This window comes from Balaenoptera ricei, chromosome 17 (assembly GCF_028023285.1).
Source record: "Balaenoptera ricei isolate mBalRic1 chromosome 17, mBalRic1.hap2, whole genome shotgun sequence".
In the NCBI taxonomy this organism is placed as follows: domain Eukaryota; kingdom Metazoa; phylum Chordata; class Mammalia; order Artiodactyla; family Balaenopteridae; genus Balaenoptera; species Balaenoptera ricei.
The window spans coordinates 53471911-53495399 of NC_082655.1; the positions used below are offsets into that span (position 1 = coordinate 53471911).

Consider the following 23489-nt stretch of genomic DNA (forward strand, 5'->3'; position numbering starts at 1 on the left):
ATGTCATGCAGAGGTGGGTGGGAAGGGCTTAGTCTGAGAATCAACTTTCTCTAAGCTGCCTCTTTCCTATCAACATCTTTGCTCTCAACCCTTAAAGAAGCCCAGGATTTTACCCCCATACTCACCCACCCCCACTGTAGACACCATGGGTGAAAATGTAAAATGTAGATGTCTCCCGGCATCCAGGCCTCAGAGTGGAAGACAGCAGCTGCATGCAGGGGCAGGAACAAGTCAGGGAGGATGCTTTCCAGACCAGAGGCCGTACATGGGAAGCAGGCTCCCTGGGTCCAGCTGATGGATCTGCACCGGAGCCCTGCGCCAGCTGCGGCCTCCCTGCCATCAGAACTGGGGTGTGGCCTAGGCTTCTCGCACAGCTGAGAGGCTAGGCACTTGGCTTTCTTTCTGGAGGTATGAGCCGCTGTTTTTCCTTATGCTTAAACATTCCTATCACTAAAATTATGAAAATGTTCTACAAAAATTTCTGAAATTTTTCAGAAAAATTGATTTACTTCTTGGTCTTTGTGCCTCATTCTAGTTACCAGTATATGTATATTCTCTGTAAATATTCTCACTTGAAGAACTTTCAAATATGTATATATGTTTAATTATTAAACTATAGCAAATACAGATTTTTCTATTTAGGAATTTTTTATTTTTGAAGAAAGCACTAGAGCAGTGTTTGTCACTTTTTCTTTTTCTGGGTAGCTCTCTGCACCAGTTCTACTGAAGTTTTATAGAGAATCCATATCCTGTAAACCGAACCTGTGATTTATGCTTCTGAATGAATAAAATACAACTAATGGAGTTACTTTCTTCTCAGGCAAAGTATGAAGAAACTGCAAGAAAGAGAGGTATACCTTTTATTTAAAGAAAGTTGTGAGAAAATTAGTTGTAAGTGGTAGCCTTAATAACAAATTTAACACTACCTGCATCTATGGAATATGATTTGGAATTATGTAGCTTTCCCAAGCCTACCAGGTCAAAGTGTATTAGAAAAAAATAAGGTATTTTCCGCCATATGTGGTCCATGTTGGCTACGTACAGCTTTGGATTTTTGTGGACCTAGGGAAGGGATGGACAGTTAAAAAATAAAGCAGACACTCAGTATTTGGGCCTGTGGAGAATCATGGGAAAGCAAAACACTTTTAAAAGATTTGATTTTTAAAAGAACAAAAATAAGAATAGGAAAAGTACCGTAGGGTTAATTAAAATTAATGTCTAAGGCAAGGTGAAGAATGAGACATAAATGTGGAAGCAAGATTTAAGGCTTCTGGAAGAAAAAGAAATGCTTTGTTTCAGGGTTGGCTTGCTGCGTTTCCGGTCGGTCTGCAATTCATGAAGTGCAGTGTGGCTTAGTTTTGTGTGATCTAGATAATATAACACGACTCCTATTTCCCTCAGTAACTTCCTCTTAGCATTTATGATTTTCTGCATTTCAGGCCCCTCACCGGGTTATAAGATTGGAATGTAACTGTTAATTTTAGTTCGATGTCTTTGTGAAATGCATTCGGCTATCCACACGACATTTCTCATTTCTTGTTCCTTCAGCTTGGTGTACGCATAAAACACACCATAGTGGAATTGCCGGTTGAATGCCAGCACGTTCATCTGTACCTGGGGAAGGAAAAAAAAAAACATGGACCATCAACTCTTCTGGAACATACTACTTTAATGAAATAATATTAAGCTACAGACTGATTTGTGCTTGTGTAGTGCTTATCTGTATTTAAATAGACAATTTCTAAATTGCGTCAAAGAAAGGAAAACAGTAGGAAATTCAGCAAGTCTAAAGGGAGAGCGTCACTCTGCAGAGAAAGGCAGACAACAGTAGTTTAAAAAGCAAGTTTGTAAAATCATAAGACAAGCTCCAAATCTCAGCAGCACTGCTAGCACCAAGATTCCTAGGAGGACTTTGGAGTGTGTGTGTGTGTGTGTGTGTGTGTGTGTGTGAACTTTGTAGTGATATTTATTTGGCTTCTAGCTAGTAGGCTTGTCTCATTTAGATGAAGTATTTTTCCTTGGCCACAATTTTTAAAATTTTAAGGTGGTTTTTAGGCTATTGAACTGCCTTTCAGGGTAATGTCACAGGCCTCTGGAATTTGGACCAGGTGATATTATGAGTTTCCTTAGGATGCTCTGCAGCAACTTGACATACAGTTGAATAGTTTTTTTCTGCAGAAGGCAGATCAGTAAAAGAAAATTTTCAAAAACATTTTTTTAACTGGGATGCAGTCTGAAATGGAACAATTCCTTTATTCTTTTCCATTTAGAAGAAAGGAGAAGAGGTACTGAGTCCCACATGTAATTCTGAAAACCTCAAGCAAAGCAGTCAGGAAGGGGACGCCCCCGGCTCTTAGAAACAGGCACACATTTTTCCTGCCAAGGGCAGCTCCTTTAACAGCCGTCTTTGCAGCAGAAGGGCAATAGTGTGGAATTTTAAAACATCCCTAATATATGGGAATACTTGCATTGTTTTTACTTCTTTCTAGAGAATCGTTGGAAAATGTCTAGAGTAGGACTTACAGGAAGACCCCCCATACTGCTTTCTCAAGCCAGTCTAACCCTAAAGTGTGGGTGAATTTCAGGGTTCTCTGTTAGTTCCAATCAGACTGACATGGAAGGACCAGTGGTTTTAGGGAAATGAATAAAGTACACTAGAAAAAAGTCTCCAGATTTGGGGGACTTTACCTGGCTACCCTCCCACAAAGTCCTCTTGTTGCACACTTCAGTAGCTCAGGAATTGGCTATAAATGGATCAAGTATTCTTCTGCCTTTTCAGGGAAAGAGAATAATCTAGATGGGATGGATTTCCATGCAAATAATTCCTAAATGTTCTAATTGTGCACAGGAGTGATAAATCCTTCTTGAAAAAGGGATGGATTCCAGTGGGATGCACTTAACAGGGTGTGCCCCCTGGGGACAGTCAATATGTGATCATGAGAACATCCTAGCTTTGTTTCTCTAGATACTTACAGAATGGCTGCCTTACTTCCAGAGCTTTGCTATGTGCACATCTGTCTGGATATGACAATCCCACAAGAAGCCATCATATGTGAACCACAGTGCCTTGACTCTCCAAGGCAGAGATACTAACTAATACACATTCAAACTATGAATGTACATGATCAATTGGCCTGATCAACTGTAAAAAGAAAACCCAAGTAAAAAAAAGGAAATACTAAGACCCAGAGTATGTGAAAAAGGGCATATAAGCTAGCAGCATTTCCATTTACATCATACCTCACGCTCATAAAATACATCCTCCAATGTCTTTCCCCCACTGCCATCACCTACAGCCTCAAACAAAGGCTTGTATACCTGAAAAACAAAGACAAGAAATTGTTTTTTTTAACAAATTTTCACTTTTTATAAATATAAAAACTATATTTTTCCAGCAATATAGAAACTGTGCACCCATCTTAGAAAATCTATCCAGAAGGCCTGGATTTTTTTTGTAGGATCTTTGGCTTCTTGAGGAAATACCAAAAAATCCAAACAACGAGAGTACAGATGGCATTCCATCCTATTGGCTTGTTCAGGCCTATAAGGTAAGAGGCAAAAGCAGTTCTACTTTCAGTGTACACTGAGCTGATTTCCACATTTGATTCTTAGGGCTAGTTAGACACATTATAGAAGCTAAATGAGTGCTTGTGGTTTAATCAGTATGGCTTCATGGGTTCTTTGAGATGACAACTGATTAAAATTCATTATGGAATTTTAAATGAGGAAGGGGTGGAAATTGGGGAGAAACTCAAATTTTAATATTATGCTAAAGAACCTGTTGCAGTGACACAAGAGATGTCACAAAGGTTCACGCATTGTTTGCTGGCATATCTTTCCTGGAGGGTTTCGGAAATCCATAGGCAAAGATAAGAGGAGTGTCATTCCAGTTCTGGAAAAGCTACCTGGAGGGTCTGTATGTTACTGTCTGCAGGTCAGAAGGAACGGTACCAGGGGATGAGGTTATAACCTTGAGCTGAGAAGCTTCAGGCTCTCTAAGAGCAGTTGGGTGCTGGAGTGGGAGAGGACATAGCAGTCCTCTTTCCTTTCCCGCATCCTGGCCACTGAGCAAAGGGAGTGGTATAAACAGTATGTCCATATTTTCCCCTGTCCTTCAAGTAGACAGTCTTTACCTAACACTGTTTGCCCAATGGGCACTTGAAAGGATGGCTGGGTCAGGCTCTTTTACATAACTGTGGCATGAGCTCACATTTCCAGAACACTGCACCAGTCCCTTGGGGAACTTGCTTTATCAAGCACTTCAAAAAAAAAGGGCTCAAATGACCGTTCCTTGGAGATTTAAACAAGTAGTTGCTTGGCAGGAACCTTAAAAAACACCAATAGCTTGGGTTAGAAACTCAGCATATTTCTTTGGGAGAGACATTACAGCAAGAGATACTGCTTTCTATCGCACAAACATTATAAATGTTTTAGATAAGAAGTGTAAATGTGATGTGCGGACTTCTAAAATACATGTGATGAAATCACACAAGACTTTTCAGGAACCTGGGATAAACACATACTCCATAATGGTCTGCTACTCTCTTCATTTGCTCAAAGTCCTCTGCTTGGGCCAGCAGGCGCAGTCCCTCGGGATAGAGCTTGCCACAGGTCGGGTAGAGGGTCTCGCGGTCCTCTTTGCTCAACTCGGTGCCAAAGGAGTTAAGAGTGATGATAAAAGCACGTCTGTCTGCCTCAAACTGAATTTGCAAGACATAAAATCGGTAAAACTGAACCATCTATTAAATGCTCTAGACAAATTCATTTCCAAAATGATTTGCTTTCCTTTCCTGATCTATGTCTAATTATAATACAGACATGTGTTATTAATGTTCCCATAATCTCTTCCTGTAACAGAGTAACTCTGCTTGCCAGAGAAGGATCACACAGCAGTGACAACAGCCCAGGATCCCAGGACCTCCCACTAAACTTCAGTTCCCAGGCTCTCTGTTATTAGTTACTCATGTGTCTCTCTCATGTAGGCCACTAGAGTCTCAAATGTGTCTTCCATAATAATTGGAATAATACCTACTTGCTGGGGTCGATTCAGAGATAGAACAAGGTAATGTAAATAGAAGGGCCTAGCAGAGTGTTTAGCACAAAATGTGCGTGTCATACATGTTAAACATCCCTTTCTGCTTGATGCCAGTAGGATTTTTTACATAATGAAACTGTGCTACTTACCATTTGTTTGCACTTCCCTGGTTTTGTTTTTCTTCTTTAAAGTTCTAGGTTAGATATCAATAAATTTAAGTCTGTAGCTAAGGATTACAGGGCTCGGGACAAGTGATCTTCCTCTCAGGGCCTCAGTTTCCTTATTTGTAAATGGTGGGGTTTGGCTACACGATCTCTCAAGTGGGTCACATGTGCTCCCGGCTTGTCTTCTCTGTGTTGAGCACCACTAGGCACCTGAGCTCCCAGCCCCACGTCAGGCCTCTCTGTCTTATCTAACCACGGAGTCCTTCTTGAAATTGCCTTCTCTTCCTTTGGACTTCTCTTAGTTTTCCTTCTACCTACTCTGACCACTTCATCTCAGTCTGTCCTCCATGGGCACCTCCTCTGCCCACCATGGGAGTTTGCCATGATGTCCTTGGGCTAAGAAAGCCTTCTCCATCCACCCAAGGCAACCTGCGCTTACCACATTATTTTAAAATCTGTGCATGTGTCTTTCACCCCACCACACTCTAAAATCTTTGAGAGATCATGTCTCTCTTGTTGATTGTTCATTTTTGAATATCCAGTGCCTGACACAGGAAGATCTTAACTGTTTACTAAATCCAATGGAATGGTCCACGGTGCTACTATGTTTCTACTATTTAAAAAATTCTCTAATATTCTCTACAGTGTTGCTATCCAAGGTGTGTTTCAAGGATTAGTAGCTTTGACATCACCTGGAAGCTCGTTAGAAGTTCAGAATCTTAGACCGTAGTCCAGACCTAGTAAACCAGAATCTGCATTTTAACAAGATTCCAAGCTTATTCATATGCACATGAAAGTTGAAATGAACTGCTCTACAATACTATGTTTGACTAATTAATAACAAATCCAGACTTGCAACAGATTTTACTGGAACTCTTTTGTTAGAACAGGTGTTTCCTATCAGTACAGTGAGAGTTGGTTCCTTCTGATACTTTTGATTGCTCTCATGGAAATTATGGGTGCGCCAGAAGCGAGGAGTGGGCTTATCTGGAAGCAAAGGCAGCTGCCTCTGGCTACGGAATATAACCAGTCCTTCCAGTAATTTCAGACTTTCCAGGGATAAAAGAAGAAATGCAAGAGGGAGATTTCATGGCAATAAAAAAACCTTGAAATAACAAATAGGGCAGGAGGAGCAACAATGGAGTTAATTGTCCCAGATGATCTTCAACGTCCTTCCTAGTTGTAGAATGTTAGAATAATAAGGAGAGAAATAGGGCCAGGTAGGCAGCATGCAGGCATGCAAGGCAGAGGAGGAAGCTGCATGGAGTAGAGCGTGACATTTTGGAGGAACGGCCATAGCTCCAACCCTGGGGAAGCAGCTGGAGAGGCAGGATTGACAGGTAGCTGGGGAGAGAATAGGAGAGGCTTCACAAGCCATGCCAAGAAGAGAGGACTTTGACTGATGCGGCTGGTTATCTGAACACGCCACACACTTTCCAACTTCTTGTCCTGGTTAATACTTGTTCCCTTTGCCTGCAGAGCACATACTCCATCCCATAACTCTCCAGGTTGAAATCCTACCTGCATTTGAGGGTTCCATCCAATGCAATCTTTTTCATAAGAAGCCCTTCTCTTTCCTCTCTAATTGGATATGATTTCCTTTGACTCCTTATTATACTTTAATTGCCCTTTTATTATAACTATCTACTTTACTACTTCTAGCCGAGAGGCTGTGTGTGTGTGTGTGTGTGTGTGTGTGTGTGTGTGTATGGGTATTCTCTTAGTGAAAAGAACTATAATTTTTGAATTGTAAAGGAGCTATTCTGTCTTTGACCATCCCTAAGCAGACAGTTTGCTATGACATCTGATTATGGAGGAGAGTAGATGGGGTGGTACTAGCTTCCTGTAAGCCCCGTATCATTTTCAGAGGGCAGCCAGCCTGTGTGGTACAGTGTACGTCGGATGTCTTTCCTTTCACTCTACCCTTCAAACACTCATGCATTTTAAAACCATAACTTATTTTTTGTTGTTGTTGCAAAAGATAACCATGCAGTGTTGATGTATTCAAAACCATTATCCATTGCTCATGATGGAGTTGGGCTCATTGAGTCAAAAATTCTGGCCAGTTCCTTACAGGAGGAAGGGTCTCCCTGGTGGGAGCAATGGATAGAGGGGTCGATGGCAGTGGAAGAGAGTGAAGTGAACTGGGACCAAACCCAGCCTTATTAGCATGTGTACTGACCGAGGGAGATGAAACAAACATATTCTGTGCTTATTTTTCACTGCTTCATTAACCTTACAGACTGTCAGAAGAGCAGGAATAAGAGGCAAACAGTATACTGCAGCACATTTGTCTGGAACGTAAGTCAATTTCTTTTTTTAAATATGAAGCTACAGTCTTATGATTAGGTCACATTTTAACCTGCAAGCCTAGGTTAATGCCCTCTTCCACTGTATTCAGTCTTTTAAAGTCTCCTGTCAAATGAGATCAAATGAGAATATGGAAGAACTTCAGAAACTCTAAGTGCTCTATAGTTGCACAAATAAAAGGGGAAGTAATTACATGATCTGGTGTATTTATATAAAACTGACAAGCCTCTTCCAATCATATCATTAGAAATGTTATAACTGCAAACATACATAACTGATATTTTTATATAAATGTACAAAGATAGTTAAATGGATTTTTATTTTTAACACAGCTTGAAAAAAATCTAATCTAATAAAGTAGTATCATGGGTATAGGAAAGGGACAAAGAGAACACAGGGTATATAGTACTTTGACCAAATCCTCCTGGTGATAAGTATTCTGCTAATACCGTGCTATCCTTTTTACATTTACAAAGACATAATTCTTATTTACTTCTGAATTTTGTAGCACGTGCAGTATGATCTTGCTTAAGAATTAGCACAGAAGAGCAGTTTTTATACAAAAGAACTGTGCAGGTGAATTTGATGTAGATGTAATTTAATGTAGATAAACATATAAGAACTGGAGCCAGACTACCTGTATTCAAATCCTGACACTACCACTTACTAGCTGTTTGACATCAGGCAACTTACAAGCCTTCTCTGTGCCTCAGTTGTCCCTTCTGAAAATGAGGTACTAAACTACCCATCTCATTGTGCTATTTTGAAGTCCAAGTGAATTTGTGTATATAAAGCACTTAGGATAGTATCTGGTATATAATAAATGTTAGCTATTAATAGTGCCATTGTATACCTCTGTAAGGTTATTATTATTTTTTCTTTTTTTTATTGAATGAAAGATTCTTTAAATACTAAGTGCTTTACAATTTTGAAGTTTCACATTTCATATAATCCCAGAATAACCCTTTTTTCCCCCCTACCCCTATATTACCCCTCCCCCCCTCCCTCTCCCCACTGGTAACCACTAGTTTGTTCTCTATATCTGTGAGTCTGCTTTTTGTTTGTTTGTTTGTTTTATTCACTGGTTTGTTGTATTTTTTAGATTCCACATGTAAGTGATATCATACGATATTTGTCTTTCTCTGTCTTATTTCACTTAGCATAATGCCCTCCAATTCCATCCATGTTGCTGCAAATGGCAAAATTTCATCCTTTTTATGGCCAAGTAGTATTCCATTGTATATGTGTACCACATCTTCTTTACCCATTCATCTGTTGATGAACACTTAGGTTGCTTCCATACCTTGGCAATTGTAAGTAATATTGCTATGCACATTAGGGTGCATGTATCTTTTCAAATTAGTATTTTTGTTTCTTTTGGCTATATACCCAGTAGTGGAATTGCTGGTTTATATTGCTGGTTCTATTTTCAGTTTTTTGAGAAACCTCCATACTATTTTCCACAGTGGCTGCACGAATTTACACTCCCAACAACAGTGTATCAGGGTTCCCTTTTCTCTACATCCTTGCCAACATTTGTTATTTGTATTCCTTTTGGTGATAGCCATTCTGACAGGTGTGAAGGTTATTAATTTTAACGTTAATCTTTTCCTACATATTTTGTAGATATAAACTACATGAACCATTTCTAAACCACAGGAATTATGCCATGTAGAAACTACATTTTTGAGCCAGAGATAATGTGGCTTTTTATAGTGTGGCTAGTAGTTAAATTTATGAAAAGAAAGGGAGGAGCTTCATAGAGTCACTAGGTTGCTTGTGTTGTTATGTTATCAGCATGTCTGGAAGAGACTAACTCACTCTCTGACAATTAGCATGCCATGAAAAAAATGTCATTTATTGATGCCCACTCTCTGTATAATATAGATAAAGACAAAAAATATTTTTTGGAGTTCTCCAAGGAGTTCTTACTTCAAGGACTGCTTTGACCTTAAAGTTTTAACAGTATCTTTAACTGTAAAATGTTAATAATTAGATATTTGAGGGGAGCTAATTTTATCAAATGCAGTTTCAGAACATTTGGTTGAAATATATGCAGATGAGGTTATTTCAGGTTTTTTTCTCTTCTTACCCAAAGGGTAGTTCTTATCAGGCTTTTCTTGAAATCAGAAGTCACTGAACAGCTTAAATATCTACCCACCAGTGTAGAAGCCACTGTAACAGATAATCTAATGGTTAAAGATATTCTTTAGACAAAACTTTGTTTCATAGGGCAAAGCAAGAGATTTTTAAGCCCAGAATGTTTTGTTTTTTTTTTTTTTTTTTAAGATCCAAGTGAAATAGGAAGCCAGCAAGAGCGATCTATGTCAAATACTCAGTGCAAACTATGCCCAGAATTCCCCTCAGACCATTCTGATCTCTGGCCTGAGTCCCTCATGCATGTGCAGATTGACATTGCAAGCAAGAGGGCCTGTGGGCACAGATGAAATCTGTGATGATAAAGAGGAATTAAAGAGAATATAACATCAATTAGAGAGGTTGGAACCAATGGTGGCATCTGACACATTGTGAGGTTTAAGTGGGCATGGTAACTGTGAACCACTACCCATAGAATCTTCTTGCCAAGAGCGGGGATGCTCAACGGTTGTTTGGGGCAACCTTTATTTTAGGATTTATATAAGGAACCATGCCCACAGTAGACTTTGTTGCCAAGTTGTGGGGGTCCCCAGCTGCCCAATTTTGGGAGGGAAGTTGGTGATTATTATAAGAGTACCTATAGTGTACCAATTGTCCAAAGCATGCTAAATTTTTAACTAATTATAATCTACTTTCTTCATACTACATCAAAGTGAATCATGATCAAACTTCTATCAAAAGCATTCTTTTCTAATTCAAAAATAGCTCTTCTATGTAGAAAACTAAGAAAATACCTCTTTTAACTGAAGACATCAAATGATATATGTATAATAAAATATACTGCTATTTTATTTCTAAATAAAAGAACTTCTAAGATTTAAAAAATTGGTAGGATTATATAAATGAAAAGTGTATAAGCACATTATTTGACATAAAAAAATTCAAGGACTCTTTCTTACCTCAAGAATGGGACACATAATTTCTGCTGTGACATCACCATGATTCTTACAGAATTTATAGAATGCCTCGATGTAAGACTTAAAAAGAAGAAAGATCATAAGGCAAGAAAATGAATATATTTTCCTTTTGGAAATTTCTAGATCAGCTTTTCATGGGTTATTAAACTCTTTAATGGAAATTGAATTACTTCTCCCCTAGGGAGATATTTTATAATAAATTTGGTGCAAACTTTCACCTTGAAGCACATTGCACAGCCTAAAAAAGGAACTCCATAAAAGAACAAAATTGGACTTATCATAGCTTATAATTACTCAACAAGCACTTTTTTGCATGCCTCTTGGATTATTTCACACTGTTGATTCTTGCTATTCTAACAAGAGTGCCAAACTCTCTTATGAGCTCTGCAAATAAGTCTAGATTTGGTCCTATGCTGATATTTAATGTCTCCTAGTGCTCAGGAGACACATTTGGGATGGCATTGAGCATGGAAGATACACTGGAAAGGCAGAGTCTAGGCTGTAGAGGCAGCCTGTGTTTGAATCCCAAATCTGTTACTTACTAGCTAACTGACTTCTGCCAAGTAAATTTACCTCTCCATGCTTCAGTTTTCTCATCTGAGGAACGGGGATGGCACATAGTTTTGCTGGGTGGATGAAGTGATCTAATGCCTATAAATGCTTAAAACAGTGCCTTCTGTTAGCTATATCTCAGGGATGCTTCCTCTAAGCCCGTAAGTCTTTATATAAAAAGGAAAACTGCTGCAATGCAATGCTTTTGAGAGGTCCACATGTGTCAACATAAGAAGCTAGATATACAGCATGGCAATGTATACATATATGAATATATATATATATTCATTCAGGTACTCTATGAGAGTGTCCAAAGATGCTGTAGTGGTGTGAGCGAAAATGGATAGATTTTGCTCAGCCCTTATTACACAGAGCGACTCAAATGGCGGCAGCATAGTCCAGACAGACAGCTGGTCAGGTTATACAAAGTGGTGCTTATGATGTTGTGTCCACAGATGGTCATCTTGGTATGCTGCACACTATCAGTAGATTAAAATTGTGTGGACAGGTTAACTGTGAAATTCAGGGACTCTGTTAACAGGATTGAGGACAGAGATGGACACTACATAACACAAGGTTCACTATGTATGCTGGTTCTTCTGAAATGGATTCATATGGTTCACTGCACTCATCTATCCACCCACCCATCATCCATCCATCCATCCATCCATCCATCCATCTATCCATCCATCCATCCAATTGACACCTTTTATGTTCCAGGCACCATGTAAAGAGTTAAGGATACAGAGAAGCATGGGATCCTCTCAAGGATCTTGCTGGCTGGGAGAAGTTGACATACATGTATTTAACTAGAAGACAGGCCAGGACTAAAAGAACTTTGTCCCCAGTATGCCTAGCTTCATAATTCAGCAGCTGGCTAACAAGCAAGTAACATTTAATAAAGAACTCTGGTTATGATGTATTATGTATAAAGAAGAACATAATATTGGGGGAAACAGTTACCTTGTACAGTTTATTGCGCAGTATTTCAATATTCAGTTCGTCTAGAGTATTTTCGGACATACAGTCTTGAAAGAACGGAGCTGAAAGCAGAAATTATTGTACAAAATAAATTAATGAAAACATGATTATAAACTGTAGAAAATGTCTCCTGAACGCACCACCCTCTGCCCACCCCTAACTAGGACACTGTGGAGTGGCAATCCACAGACTCGGTGAGGCTAACAGTGATGGTGACAAGAAGGGTGATGATTTAGGAAGCATTTGCTCTGTGCAAGCCGTCATCAAACACTGGATATACTTGAACTTATTTAAGCCTCACAACCTGGAACTACTCACTTTATGGTTTACTTTTTGAAGCCCCCCCAACACCCGCCTTTAGATAACAGTAATATTTACCATTTGCAACCTTACTATGTGCCAAGCATTGAGTTGTATTAAAACCGTCTTAGTTTTCAAAACTCTGTTATAGTAAGATATTATTGTTTTTAAAATGAGCAAACTGGAGTGAAATGAATTGTTACAAGTCACCTGGTTGGTGGTGGGCAGAGCCTGTCATGCTTAGGGATATCTGCTTTCAGACTCACCCTCTTTCTGCCATGCTATGCTCCATTAGCACTGGACACTTAATAATGATGTAATTTTTTTCTTTTTAAAATTTGTTTTAAACAGCAACTATTTTGATGAATGATCAACAGTGAATAACTATAATCCAGGTTTCCTGACAATAACTGTATAAAATTATCCCATTAGTATTTTAAATGCTCCAACTGTTGTCAGTGCCAAATTATAATGAAATTATTACTTATTTCATCATTGCTTCAGGTCATTAGACAGACACTCCTGAGCATCTCAGAAAAATGGCATTCTTAAATTTCCTAAAACAAAATGTTTCCTATATGCAGCCTTATTAAGACAGAAATTTAAAATGAAAAGGAACTAAACATGTAAAACCCAGCTAGAAAATTAATTTTTTGAAAAATTACAAGTTCTATCATTTATTTGCTATGGTCAGGAACAAAGTACAGGGGTTTGGAGGTTGGGAGATGAGCCCTAGCTCCTTCTCAGCTACAAATGGTTTGCATGTGATCTGGTATACTTCATTGTCTTGATCTGAAAAATAAGGGAGCTGGACCAGATGATTCTTTAATGTCCATTTCACTTCTAGGAATCCGTATAGTATGACACTATATTCATGGAGAAAATTATGAATTGAAAGTGCATTTTCTAATACTGTGATAACATACACAAGCAGCTGTGCAATTATTTATGCATTCATACCTAATGGTGTTTCAACCAGAATGGCATTAAAGAGATCAGAAGGTGTCTCTGCAATGTTGACTGCTTCCATTTCTGTGAAACGGCCCAACGGGTGGCACTTCACCAGAATTTCTTTCACAGATTTTTTTTGCAATGCACCATTCATCAGTAGAATCACATTGTCTATCATGTAACTGCACCTGGTGTAGAAGAGGGCTCAATCATTAGGAAAACAGTTGCATGAGAATAAGAAGCATCCCTCAGGTAAAAAACAAAAAACAAAACAAAACAAAACCTCCACATTTCAGGCACACACACTTTCATTAAGGAAATATATCTCTCCTTTTATTTTAAACTCTGGGTTTTGAGAGATGTAGGTGAGGTAAAATATCTGACTCTCAGAGGGTACCATAGTTTGAAAAACCATGTTCACAGTTATAATACCTGACTGGCGGGACCACACAGAAGATGACCCTTACACAGTAATGGCCAAATGTGGTGGGTGGGGCAGAGAGTAATGAGGGTGTTAAATTGTTTTGTTTCTCATAATGGACTATGGGCTTAAAAAGTTGAGAAACACAGACCTAAAGGGTTTCATTCTACTTCAAAAACTGACTATTTAAATCTTTGATGAAGCCCGTCGTTGAGTATTCAAAGTTTTAAATATTTAAAAATAAATAAAAATAAAATAAAAATATTAATTTTAATATTAAAATGTTTTATGTATTAAAAATTAAAATATTCTGGTTTTTTTTCCTCCTATGAGAGCAGATAGTCAACTTTCTAGCCTTTTCCCCTCCCAGAACCCCAAGAGTCCATAGGTTGACACTTTACGTGATTTCTCTATTCAATATAAGCTCTACCCAGGATATTCCAAGCAATGAGGTCAAGAAGTAAGAGAGACACAGTCGCTTCCTTCACAGAAAATACAGTTTAAGGGAGGTACTGGTACATTGCAATGCAGCATACAGGCTGCATAAAGGAGATTACAGGGTGGTGTGGGGATTCAGAGCTGGGCACTAAACCAGTCTGGGATCAGACTTCCTAGGGAGTGACATTCAGGCTGCAACTTGCAGAATGAGAAGGAGTTGTCCAGGCAAAAGCGGTGGCTGGGAAAGAGTGCTTCCAGGCAGAAGGGAAAGCATGTGAAAAGCCCCAGAGACAAGAGGGCCAGGAACAAGGATGTTCTTTTGCCTGCTGAGCACTGGAGGTGGGGCCCAGGCTGAACGTGCAGGGTCCTGAAAGACAAGATGAGGAATTTGGATTGAGGGCAATGGGAGATGCTGAATACTTCAAGGACACGGGGAATTATGATCTATGTAGATAGAATATGCATTAAAACAGGATAAGAGGTAAGCCAACACTTAAATAGTAAAGTGCTTTACAAAAGTTATTTTATTTAATCATGATAATTACACTGTGATGATGATAGGTACTATTATTACCTCTGTTTTACAGATGAGGAACTGGAGGCCCAGACAGGTAAAAATCTCACCCATAACGACACAGCTAACAAATGAAGAGGGCTGAGAATCAAACTCAGACAGTCTGCTTCTGAAACTTTTCTCTTAACGCTCAGATAATGCTGTGTTTAGTTGTCAAGGATGACACATAAGTTTCTAGGTTTAACAGTTAGAAGCTGGAGCCATTTATTGAGATGAGAGCACTGGAGGAAGAACGGGTTGTAGTGGGAGCTGATGTTTTGGACCGAATGAGTTTAGATGCCCAGGAGGAGATGCCAAATAGGCCTCGGACATCTAAGTCCTGAAGAGACAGCTGTGGACCAGAGACATTTAGGGAGCAGGGGCAGGGGGTGCTAGTTTAAAGGTGGAAGCAGATGTCTTGGGAATGCTTGAGACCACATTCTAGAGTGTATGTCAAGAGTCCTGTCCTGAGAACTCTGGGGAACCCCACCATTTAAGGACCTTGATAGAACCTGAGAAGGAATGACCAGATGGTAGGAAGAAAACCAGGTAAGAGAATTCTAGGAAGAAGGGGTTAAAGGCCACAGGAAAGTCAAGGTGGACATTGAAACAAGGTGTTCTCAGGATGCAGCCACTAAGAGGTCATCTGGCATCACAAAACATGTTCAGTGGAGTTTGCTTGTGCAAGGGAAAGGGGAGAAGCCAGAAACCTGACCACTGTGCATTTAAAATGAGTGGGAAGTACAGAGGTTTTTGGTTTGTTTAATTGTTTTGTTTTTTAAAAGAGTTTAAACTATAAAGCAGGGGAAGGTAACTGTATGGAGACCCGGGGGCCAGAGGAGCTTTGGACTTTCAGTTTTGGTGGTTTTTTGGGGTTTTTTTTGTTTTTTAAGATGGGAGAGAAGAGAACACGTTTAAGAGCTGAGGGGAAAGAGGCGGCCAAGAGGCTGAGGTGGCAGCTCAGAAGACGGAAGGGACAGCCAAGCGATGAGACAAGGTCCTCCACGTTTGGCAGTGATGGGACTCAACCACTGCACAATTTAGGCTTGAAAAGAACACCTTTCACTGGATGAAAATGAACCTGGCCACTTAGAAGCACTGTCACTGGAGTCTGGCTGCAAGGGTTACTGACTTCCTGTGCAAGAATGCATTTCCAGCAGGATAAGAGTCTCCTGCATTGCAATTGAGCTTCTGCAATGTACCCCAATAAAATTTTTAGCTAAAGAAGTTTAGAAGAAGGCAATTATCCCTTTATAAAAAGCACATGAGGGTTTCCCTGGTGGCGCAGTGGTTGAGAATCTGCCTGCCAATGCAGGACACACGGGTTCGAGCCCTGGTCTGGGAAGATCCCACATGCCGTGGAGCAACTAGGCCCGTGAGCCACAATTACTGAGCCTGTGCGTCTGGAGCCTGTGCTCTGCAACAAGAGAGGCCGCGACAGTGAGAGGCCCGTGCACCGCGATGAAGAGTGGCCCCCGCTTGCCACAACTAGAGAAAGCCCTCGCACAGAAACGAAGACCCAACACAGCCAAAAATAAAAATAAATAAATAAACAAAGTAAACAATGCGCTTAAAAAAAAAAAAAAAAGCACATGACTATAAAGTTTCTTCACTCCCCCAAACAGCAGTACCAAATTTGGACATTATGGAATTTGAGAACTCTTTTTATCTCTTGAAAATGATATTAAAATGGAAGTGCTTATTTAACTGTCCCCTTATGGCTCAAAAGCTATTACCTGAGAGGGGAATTGCCAGCACTTAATAATCCTTAGCAGACTCCAGATGTTTAATTGTTCCCCCACAGCACCCCAGTAATGTAACAGCATATGAGCCGCCAACATTCCCAATGTGCAGAGGACTATGAGACCAGCGCTGACGGGGGCAACCAAAGTCAATGTTGTGAGAATTTAGCCCACACATAACACTCAAGCCTATGCTTGTACAGTGTGTGTGGGGATGTGCACATGTGTATGTGTGCACATGTGTGTCTGGAGTGCTTTTTTTTTTTAAAGTTAATAGAGAGGCTAGGCCCTCTATTGCAAAGAGTAAGGGCTATGGAGATTGAATTGTTTTATTTCAACTCATTTAAGTGGCCTTGTTTCTAAGATGGGACAACAGTAGCAGCTCTCATAGTTTTGTTCAGAAAATGAAGTGAGACTCAGGATTTGGCCCATGGCAGGGGAGAGGGGTATCTTTCCTGTCCCTCCCTCATCTCTGTCACATAGGCACCAGGTATATAATTATTATTGGCTGTTTGGGATGGCAGGGGGGTAATGTGCCCAGAAGACAGCTTGCTCTTTCCAGAGTATAATCTTGATAGACCTCTAGGGCCCTGCCTCCAGTGGTTAGGGAGGAAATCTCTATTGGCGTTGCTTGAGTAACGTTTGAGTTTAAAGACATCTGGTTGCTGACCTAGCTCAAACTCCTCATGTTTTAAATAATTGTGCTTATCAGTAGCAACAGAGCCAAAACTAGTGCCCACTCTGTTGGGTTAATTTTTCTCCCACTCATGGTCTAGACAAACATCTTCACTTCTAGCCCCTTCTAAATATTTTCTTCTGTAACTTTGATATTGGCACCTGTGAAAATCATGAAGTCACCTGAAATTGTAAGAGTAAATGACTCTGTTTCAAAAATTTTAGGTTGTAAAAATAATAATTTTTAAAAATGCCAACGCTTCTTGAGGTTGTTGCTATGTGCCAGGCATTACATGCATTACACTACATTACATTACATGCATTACACTACATTACATTACATGCATTACACTACATTACATTACATACATTACACTACATTACATTACATGCATTACACTACATTACATTACATACATGCAATACATTATATGCATTACATGCATGTTCCCATTCAAGCCTCTCCACAAGTCAGTGCTTTAAGGACCATTTTTACCAACACTTTACACACAAGAAACTGAGGCTTTGAGGGGTTCCACGCCTCATCCAAGGTCACACTGCTGGAAAGGGGCAGGGCTGGGATCCCACAGCCAAAGCCCCAGCTCCATGTTGGATTCAGATAAAGCAGCTCCAGCCAGAAGATATTTTAACATTTCCTTTTGGAGTTAGCACTGACCTTTTTCCTTTTGCTCCCAAACTTATTTAAGGATCTTGAAGCTAACTAAATTACATTTCTTATTTGATAACTACCACATTCTGGGCTAATATAACAGTTGCTAAATGGTCAGATAATGTAGAGACATAATTTGGTGAGTTAGAGGAACTGTTCTATGGATAAAAATTTTAAGTACTTAAGTGTCATTAGCAACAGCTGAGAAACGACTGTCATTCCCTGAGCACTTTGGCACGATATAGTTAGACAAAGAGAGAGAGGTCTTCTGAGAACACAGGTGACGTTAAGTGCAGAAGAAAGGTGTCAGGTCCTTTTTGAAGACACAGCTACAAAGATAGTGGGCACAGGTAAAAGCCAGAGAATTTTACAAATCCTTTTAGGATTCTCTCGTCAGATTTTGGGCTGAGCATATACCTGCACTATTTGACCCTCCCCAAACCATATTAATATTCAAGGTATACGAAAAGGAAAACATTCATCAATACAGTGACATAAGGGAAACAGATTTCAATAAATTTCTAGAAGATCTCAAACAAATAGAATCTTATTGATGGATTAGAGCAAAAGAAGTCACTGATCAGAATGTACACGTGATAAAGCAGCGCAGAGCTGGGAAGTTATCAAGAAAAGTATCAAGCTTGGATTGGTTCAGGAACAGAGATAAGGATTGGGCTAAATGCAAGGGGTCAGGGTAATTAACTACAATGACTTTCTAGGGAAGTGACCTCCCAGGTGGGGTAAGGCAGCAAGTTTGAAGAGCATTGCCCTGGAACAACATAAAACAACTGTTGAAGCTATGCACTAACTCATTTAAGTTGATATATAAAAACTTTTATTATAAGTTTAAATACTGCAAAAATATTTCGGGTATATTGTGAATGTCAGTATTTAAAATGAACCTGTTAAATCAGTCAAATTAAATTATCCAATGAAGTATCTGAATACCCACTTGCTAAAGACAGATTTTTGTCCCCCTAAAATTCATGTTGAAGCCCTAACCCCCAATGTGATGGTATAAGGAAATGGGGCCTTTGGGGCTATTAATTAGGTTTAAGTGAAGCCATGAAGCACAGGGCCTACATGATGGGATTAGTGTCCTTATAGGAATAGACACCAGAGAGCTTGCTCTCTCTCCCTCTGCTACGTGAGGACATAATGAGAAGGCAGGTGTCTACACATGAGGAAGAGAGCCTTCACCGGGGAACCAAATTGGATGGCACCCTGATTTTGGACTTCCATGCCTCCAAAACTGTAAGAAATCAATTCCTGTTGTTCAAGCCACCCAGTCTATACCATTTTGTTACAGAAACCCGAGCTCACTAAGACACTACCACTATTCAATTACAAATACATAAACAGAAGGAAATTATGTTGTTCCTTATTTTTTTTTCTGGAAATGTTATTTCTATTCCAATTCTCTGATGAAATTTTACCCTAATATAGCATTTATGTCTTTATGTTGAAAGTCTTTTATGGCTCTCTATAACTCTATGTACATATAATAGAATATTAATTTTTCATTTCTTGTGATCACAGGCTTCAAATGTTAGAAGAAATTTTATGAGTTATTATTACAATCACTACTACGTGGGCACACGTAGCATGGTATAAATTTTTAAAGCTTTTTATCTTGAAATAATTAGATTGACAGGAAGTTGCAAAAATAATACAGAGAGTTCCTATGTACTCTTCACCCAGTTTCCACCAGGGGTTACATCTATATAGCTGTAGTGAAACATTAGAATTAGACAAGTGACATTGGTACTGTGTGTGTGTGTAGTTCTGTGTTAGTTTATCCCATGTGCCTATTTGTGTAACCACCACAACAGTCAAGGTAAAGAACTATCGTATCATCCAAAGATCTCCAGTGTGCTACCCCTTCACAGTCACACACTTCTCTTCCCACCCACCATCCCCTAACCTCTGGCAAATACTAATCTGTTCTTCCTGTAACTTTGCCATTTTGTGAATAATATTTAACAGGAATTGTATATTATGTGACATTTTGAGACTGGCTGTTTTAATTCAGCTTAATTCCCTTGAGACACATGTAATACATACAAGTTGCTGCATGTAAATAATTTGTCCCTTTATTGGTGAGTAGTATTCCACAGTATGTGTATACTTGTTTGTTTAACCACTCACCTATTTAAGGCATTTGGTTTTGGGTTTTTTTTCCCCCAGTTTTTGGCTATTATAAATAAAAACTGTTATGGAAACTTGTGTCAGTTTTTACATGGAAATAAATTTTAATTTATCTGGGATAAATGCCTGCAAGTGCAATTTGAGTTGCATGGTAAGGGTATGTTTAGTTTTTTAAGAAACTGGCAAACTATTTTCCCGAGTGGCTGTACAACTTTTAGAGAAGTGTATAAACCTTACCTCTTTTAAAATCTCCTTACCTTCCCTATTTATGATAGAATTGTCTTAAATATTTCCTCTGCATTCAGAAAGGACCACATCAGACAAGTATTAATTTTTGCTTCAACTGTCAAATATAATTTACAAAATCAAGAGGAGAAAGTCTATTGTATTTACCCATATTTTCCTCCTTTTTTATTGTTCTTTTCCTGTTGTTTCAGACTCCTTTTATCATTTCTTTTCTGTTTCAAGAACTTTGTTCAGCCATTATTTTAGGGTAGGTCTATGGGTCACAAATTCTTAGTTTTCATTCATCTGAGACTGTTTTGAATTGCCCTTCATTCTTGAAAAATATCTTCATTGTATATAGAATTCGGAGTAGACATCTCTTTCCTTTTAGCATTAAAAAAATGTTACACCCCTTCTTTCTGAACGCCATGGTTTCTAATGAGAAATCCACCATTGTTCACGTTGCTTTTCCCCCACAAGTGTCATAGCTTTCAGGCATTTTTGTCTTTGTCTTTCAGAAGTTTGACTATGATGTGTCTTGGCTTGGATTTCATTGGGTTGTTCTTGTTTGGGGTTCACTCAGCTTCTTGAATCAGTAGGTTTGTGTTTTGCCAAATTTAGAAAAATTTTAATTACTGTTTCTTTGAATACATTTTCAGCCTTTCCCCTTTTCTCCTCTCCTCCTGGGACTCATTGCTGCTGTGTATTTTGAGTTCCAGGAGTGAGGGAGAGAATGGAGTTGGAGGAGTCTTAATCTTAAAGGATATAGAGGAAGAACTGGAAGCTTGAGATCCAGAAGCTTGGAGAAGGGCTCTGTGCCCACCTCACCCCCCCACCCACCCAGTCACCCCTGCAGACTACTTCTGCACTTCCACAAGCTAAGCAGAAGGAGCCACTTGCATCCCATCATATCAAAGGTACATACTATTAGCATAGTTTATGACTGTGCTGATCTTGATCACCTGGCTGAGGCAGTGTTTGCCAGATTTCTCCACACTGAGAAGGTACTGCCCCCTCTTCCCATATTGTACTCTTTGGAAGAAGTCACTATGTACAGCCTACCCTTAAGAAGTAGGGAATATGGTTCCCCTCCTTGAGGATGGAGCATCTACACAAATTATTCTACAAGGGAGATTTGTCTCTTCTCCCTCATTTATTAAGTTATCCAATCATTTATTTAGACCAGGATGGTCTCATAAATATTTACTTTACATTTATTTTATATTTGGGGTGACAATTCAGTACAACTTCCTTTATTTTGTTGCTCAAATTGTTCCAGCTTTAGCCACTAAGGGCTCTTGCAGTTGGCTCCTGTGTGCTCCTTTAACATACCCAACCATTGCAGGTTTTTTGTTTTGTTTGTTTCGTTTTTCATGTCCTCATATTCTGGCATTACAAGACAGTTTAAGCTCATCTTGTATATTTCTTGCCCCAGTCCTAGAATTAGCTTTTTCTCCAAGGAACGCTGATTCTCTTTATGGGAGAATGGTATTAGAAACCAAGATCTGGGCATTAGGTGGGGTATTTACTAGTGTGGTTTTTATTGTAGGCATTCTCAGCTAAGAGCAAAGAAATATACACACACCTACTAAGCAAGGATTCCATCAGAGTATTATTCTCACTCAGTAGGTCCCACTTCAAAAACCTTATCCATGGCCACACTTCCTTCTACCACGTAGAAGCAGACTATTTGCAAATCTTCAGCTCCAGGCAAAACCTCTTTCTCCAGCCTCAGATCCATATTCTTTCACTTCCTTTCTGTGAATATGACTACCTGATTTTCTCATAGGCACCTCAGTCACACTATCTCAAAAATCGTATTGCCCCTAATCTTTCTCCTTCTTCTGGAATCTCTATCTTTATCAGCAACCTCACTACTCTTATTCCTAAAAATCTCTCAATGGCTTCCTTCTGCCTTTAGAATGAAACACAGGTTTATCATCATTGTATGCGAGGCCCTTCATTCATTGGTTTCTGATTACTTCTCTGGCTATTGATGTGAATGATATCATTAAAAAGAAAGTATATATTTTAGAAGAGAGAATAGAACAGACCCCAAAAAACTTTTAAAGGGTGGAAGAAGACTTTGCAAGAAGAATGAGGAAAGGCCAGGATGGTAAAAGGAGCCCAAAGAGAAAGTGTCATCACAGAATGCACAGGATGAGGACATCTACTGTGAATACTGTGGTGAGTTATGAAAAAGCTGAAAATATATCCATTAGACTTAGCAACTAGAGTGGTTTCGAGGGCCTGGTGGGGTAGAAAATAAGACTGGAGTGGGCTGAGTAAATAAGTGAGAATATAGGAGTAGAGACTATCCTTTTTAAGAAGCTTGGCATCAAGGAGTGGGAAAGGGTAGAATACCATTATCTTCACGTGGTTGCTGTGTAAATTAAATCAAATCACACATATGAAAACAGTTTGGAAATCATAAATTGTCACAGTAAAAGGAGCCCAATCTTTGAAACAGATAAGCCTAATTCTAAGCCCAGCTCTGTTACTTAAAAACCAGTTTAACAAGAGCTTCATTTCCTCATCTTAAATGGAAATAATTATTCAACTTGAATGGTTGGCACCAGGATTAGTCATACATATGAAAGCATTACTGCAGTGCCTCCTGCAAAGAAGGAGGGTCATACATCCTTAGAGGAAGTTAATTCTCTATAAACCGGACCTTGGAGGAAGAGGAGGAGAAAATTATAAGCCACATACATAATCTTTAGAGTAAAAAATTTGCAATGTTCATACTCTTTCATCAAGTCTGAGATTTCTACATCTCTGTACTTTTACACTTAGTTCTAGCTAACAGAATCTTTTCTAAATTTACCTATTGCTCTTAGAAGATAAGTTTAACCCCTGGTATGGCGTGGAGACAAGAAGCTGAGTGGTACAGTCATTTGGAAGACAGAACATCCACAAGACCATAAATCATAATACCTGTTGGGATACTCACCCTCAGGTCTGATTTATACCTTTCATAAAATCTGTTACCATCCTGTTCTACATCTTATAACCCTAGAATTAACCTTGTGTGGTCATTATTTTATATGATGTTTCCTTTACGATATCTGAACTTCAAAATATTTAATGTTTTCTCTTTGGAAATATAATAATTAATCTCAAAACAAGGCTGGTTAACTCATCATAAATGATAGCTGCTTTTATGTATAAAAAGGTCTGAACCCCTTTGTTAAGATGGAAGCTCTTCATGACTCAGTCTGAATTCTCCTTTCGGGCACGACTGGATAGG

The 23489-nt window shown here is 39.2% G+C and overlaps 1 protein-coding gene across 1 annotated transcript in view; it reads right to left on the bottom strand.

Annotated features, from left to right (window-relative positions):
* Positions 1-846: 846 nt before the first annotated feature.
* Positions 847-23489, bottom strand: part of ATP6V0D2 (ATPase H+ transporting V0 subunit d2) — a 46674-nt gene continuing 24031 nt past the window's right edge. The window contains exons 3-8 of the mRNA XM_059901406.1: positions 13377-13555; positions 12099-12178; positions 10566-10643; positions 4524-4700; positions 3241-3318; positions 847-1614 (exon numbers count right to left, since the gene is read on the bottom strand). Coding sequence (XP_059757389.1) covers positions 1453-1614; positions 3241-3318; positions 4524-4700; positions 10566-10643; positions 12099-12178; positions 13377-13555 — 754 coding nt within the window. The 3' untranslated portion in view covers positions 847-1452. The remainder of the gene's footprint in view (positions 1615-3240; positions 3319-4523; positions 4701-10565; positions 10644-12098; positions 12179-13376; positions 13556-23489) is intronic.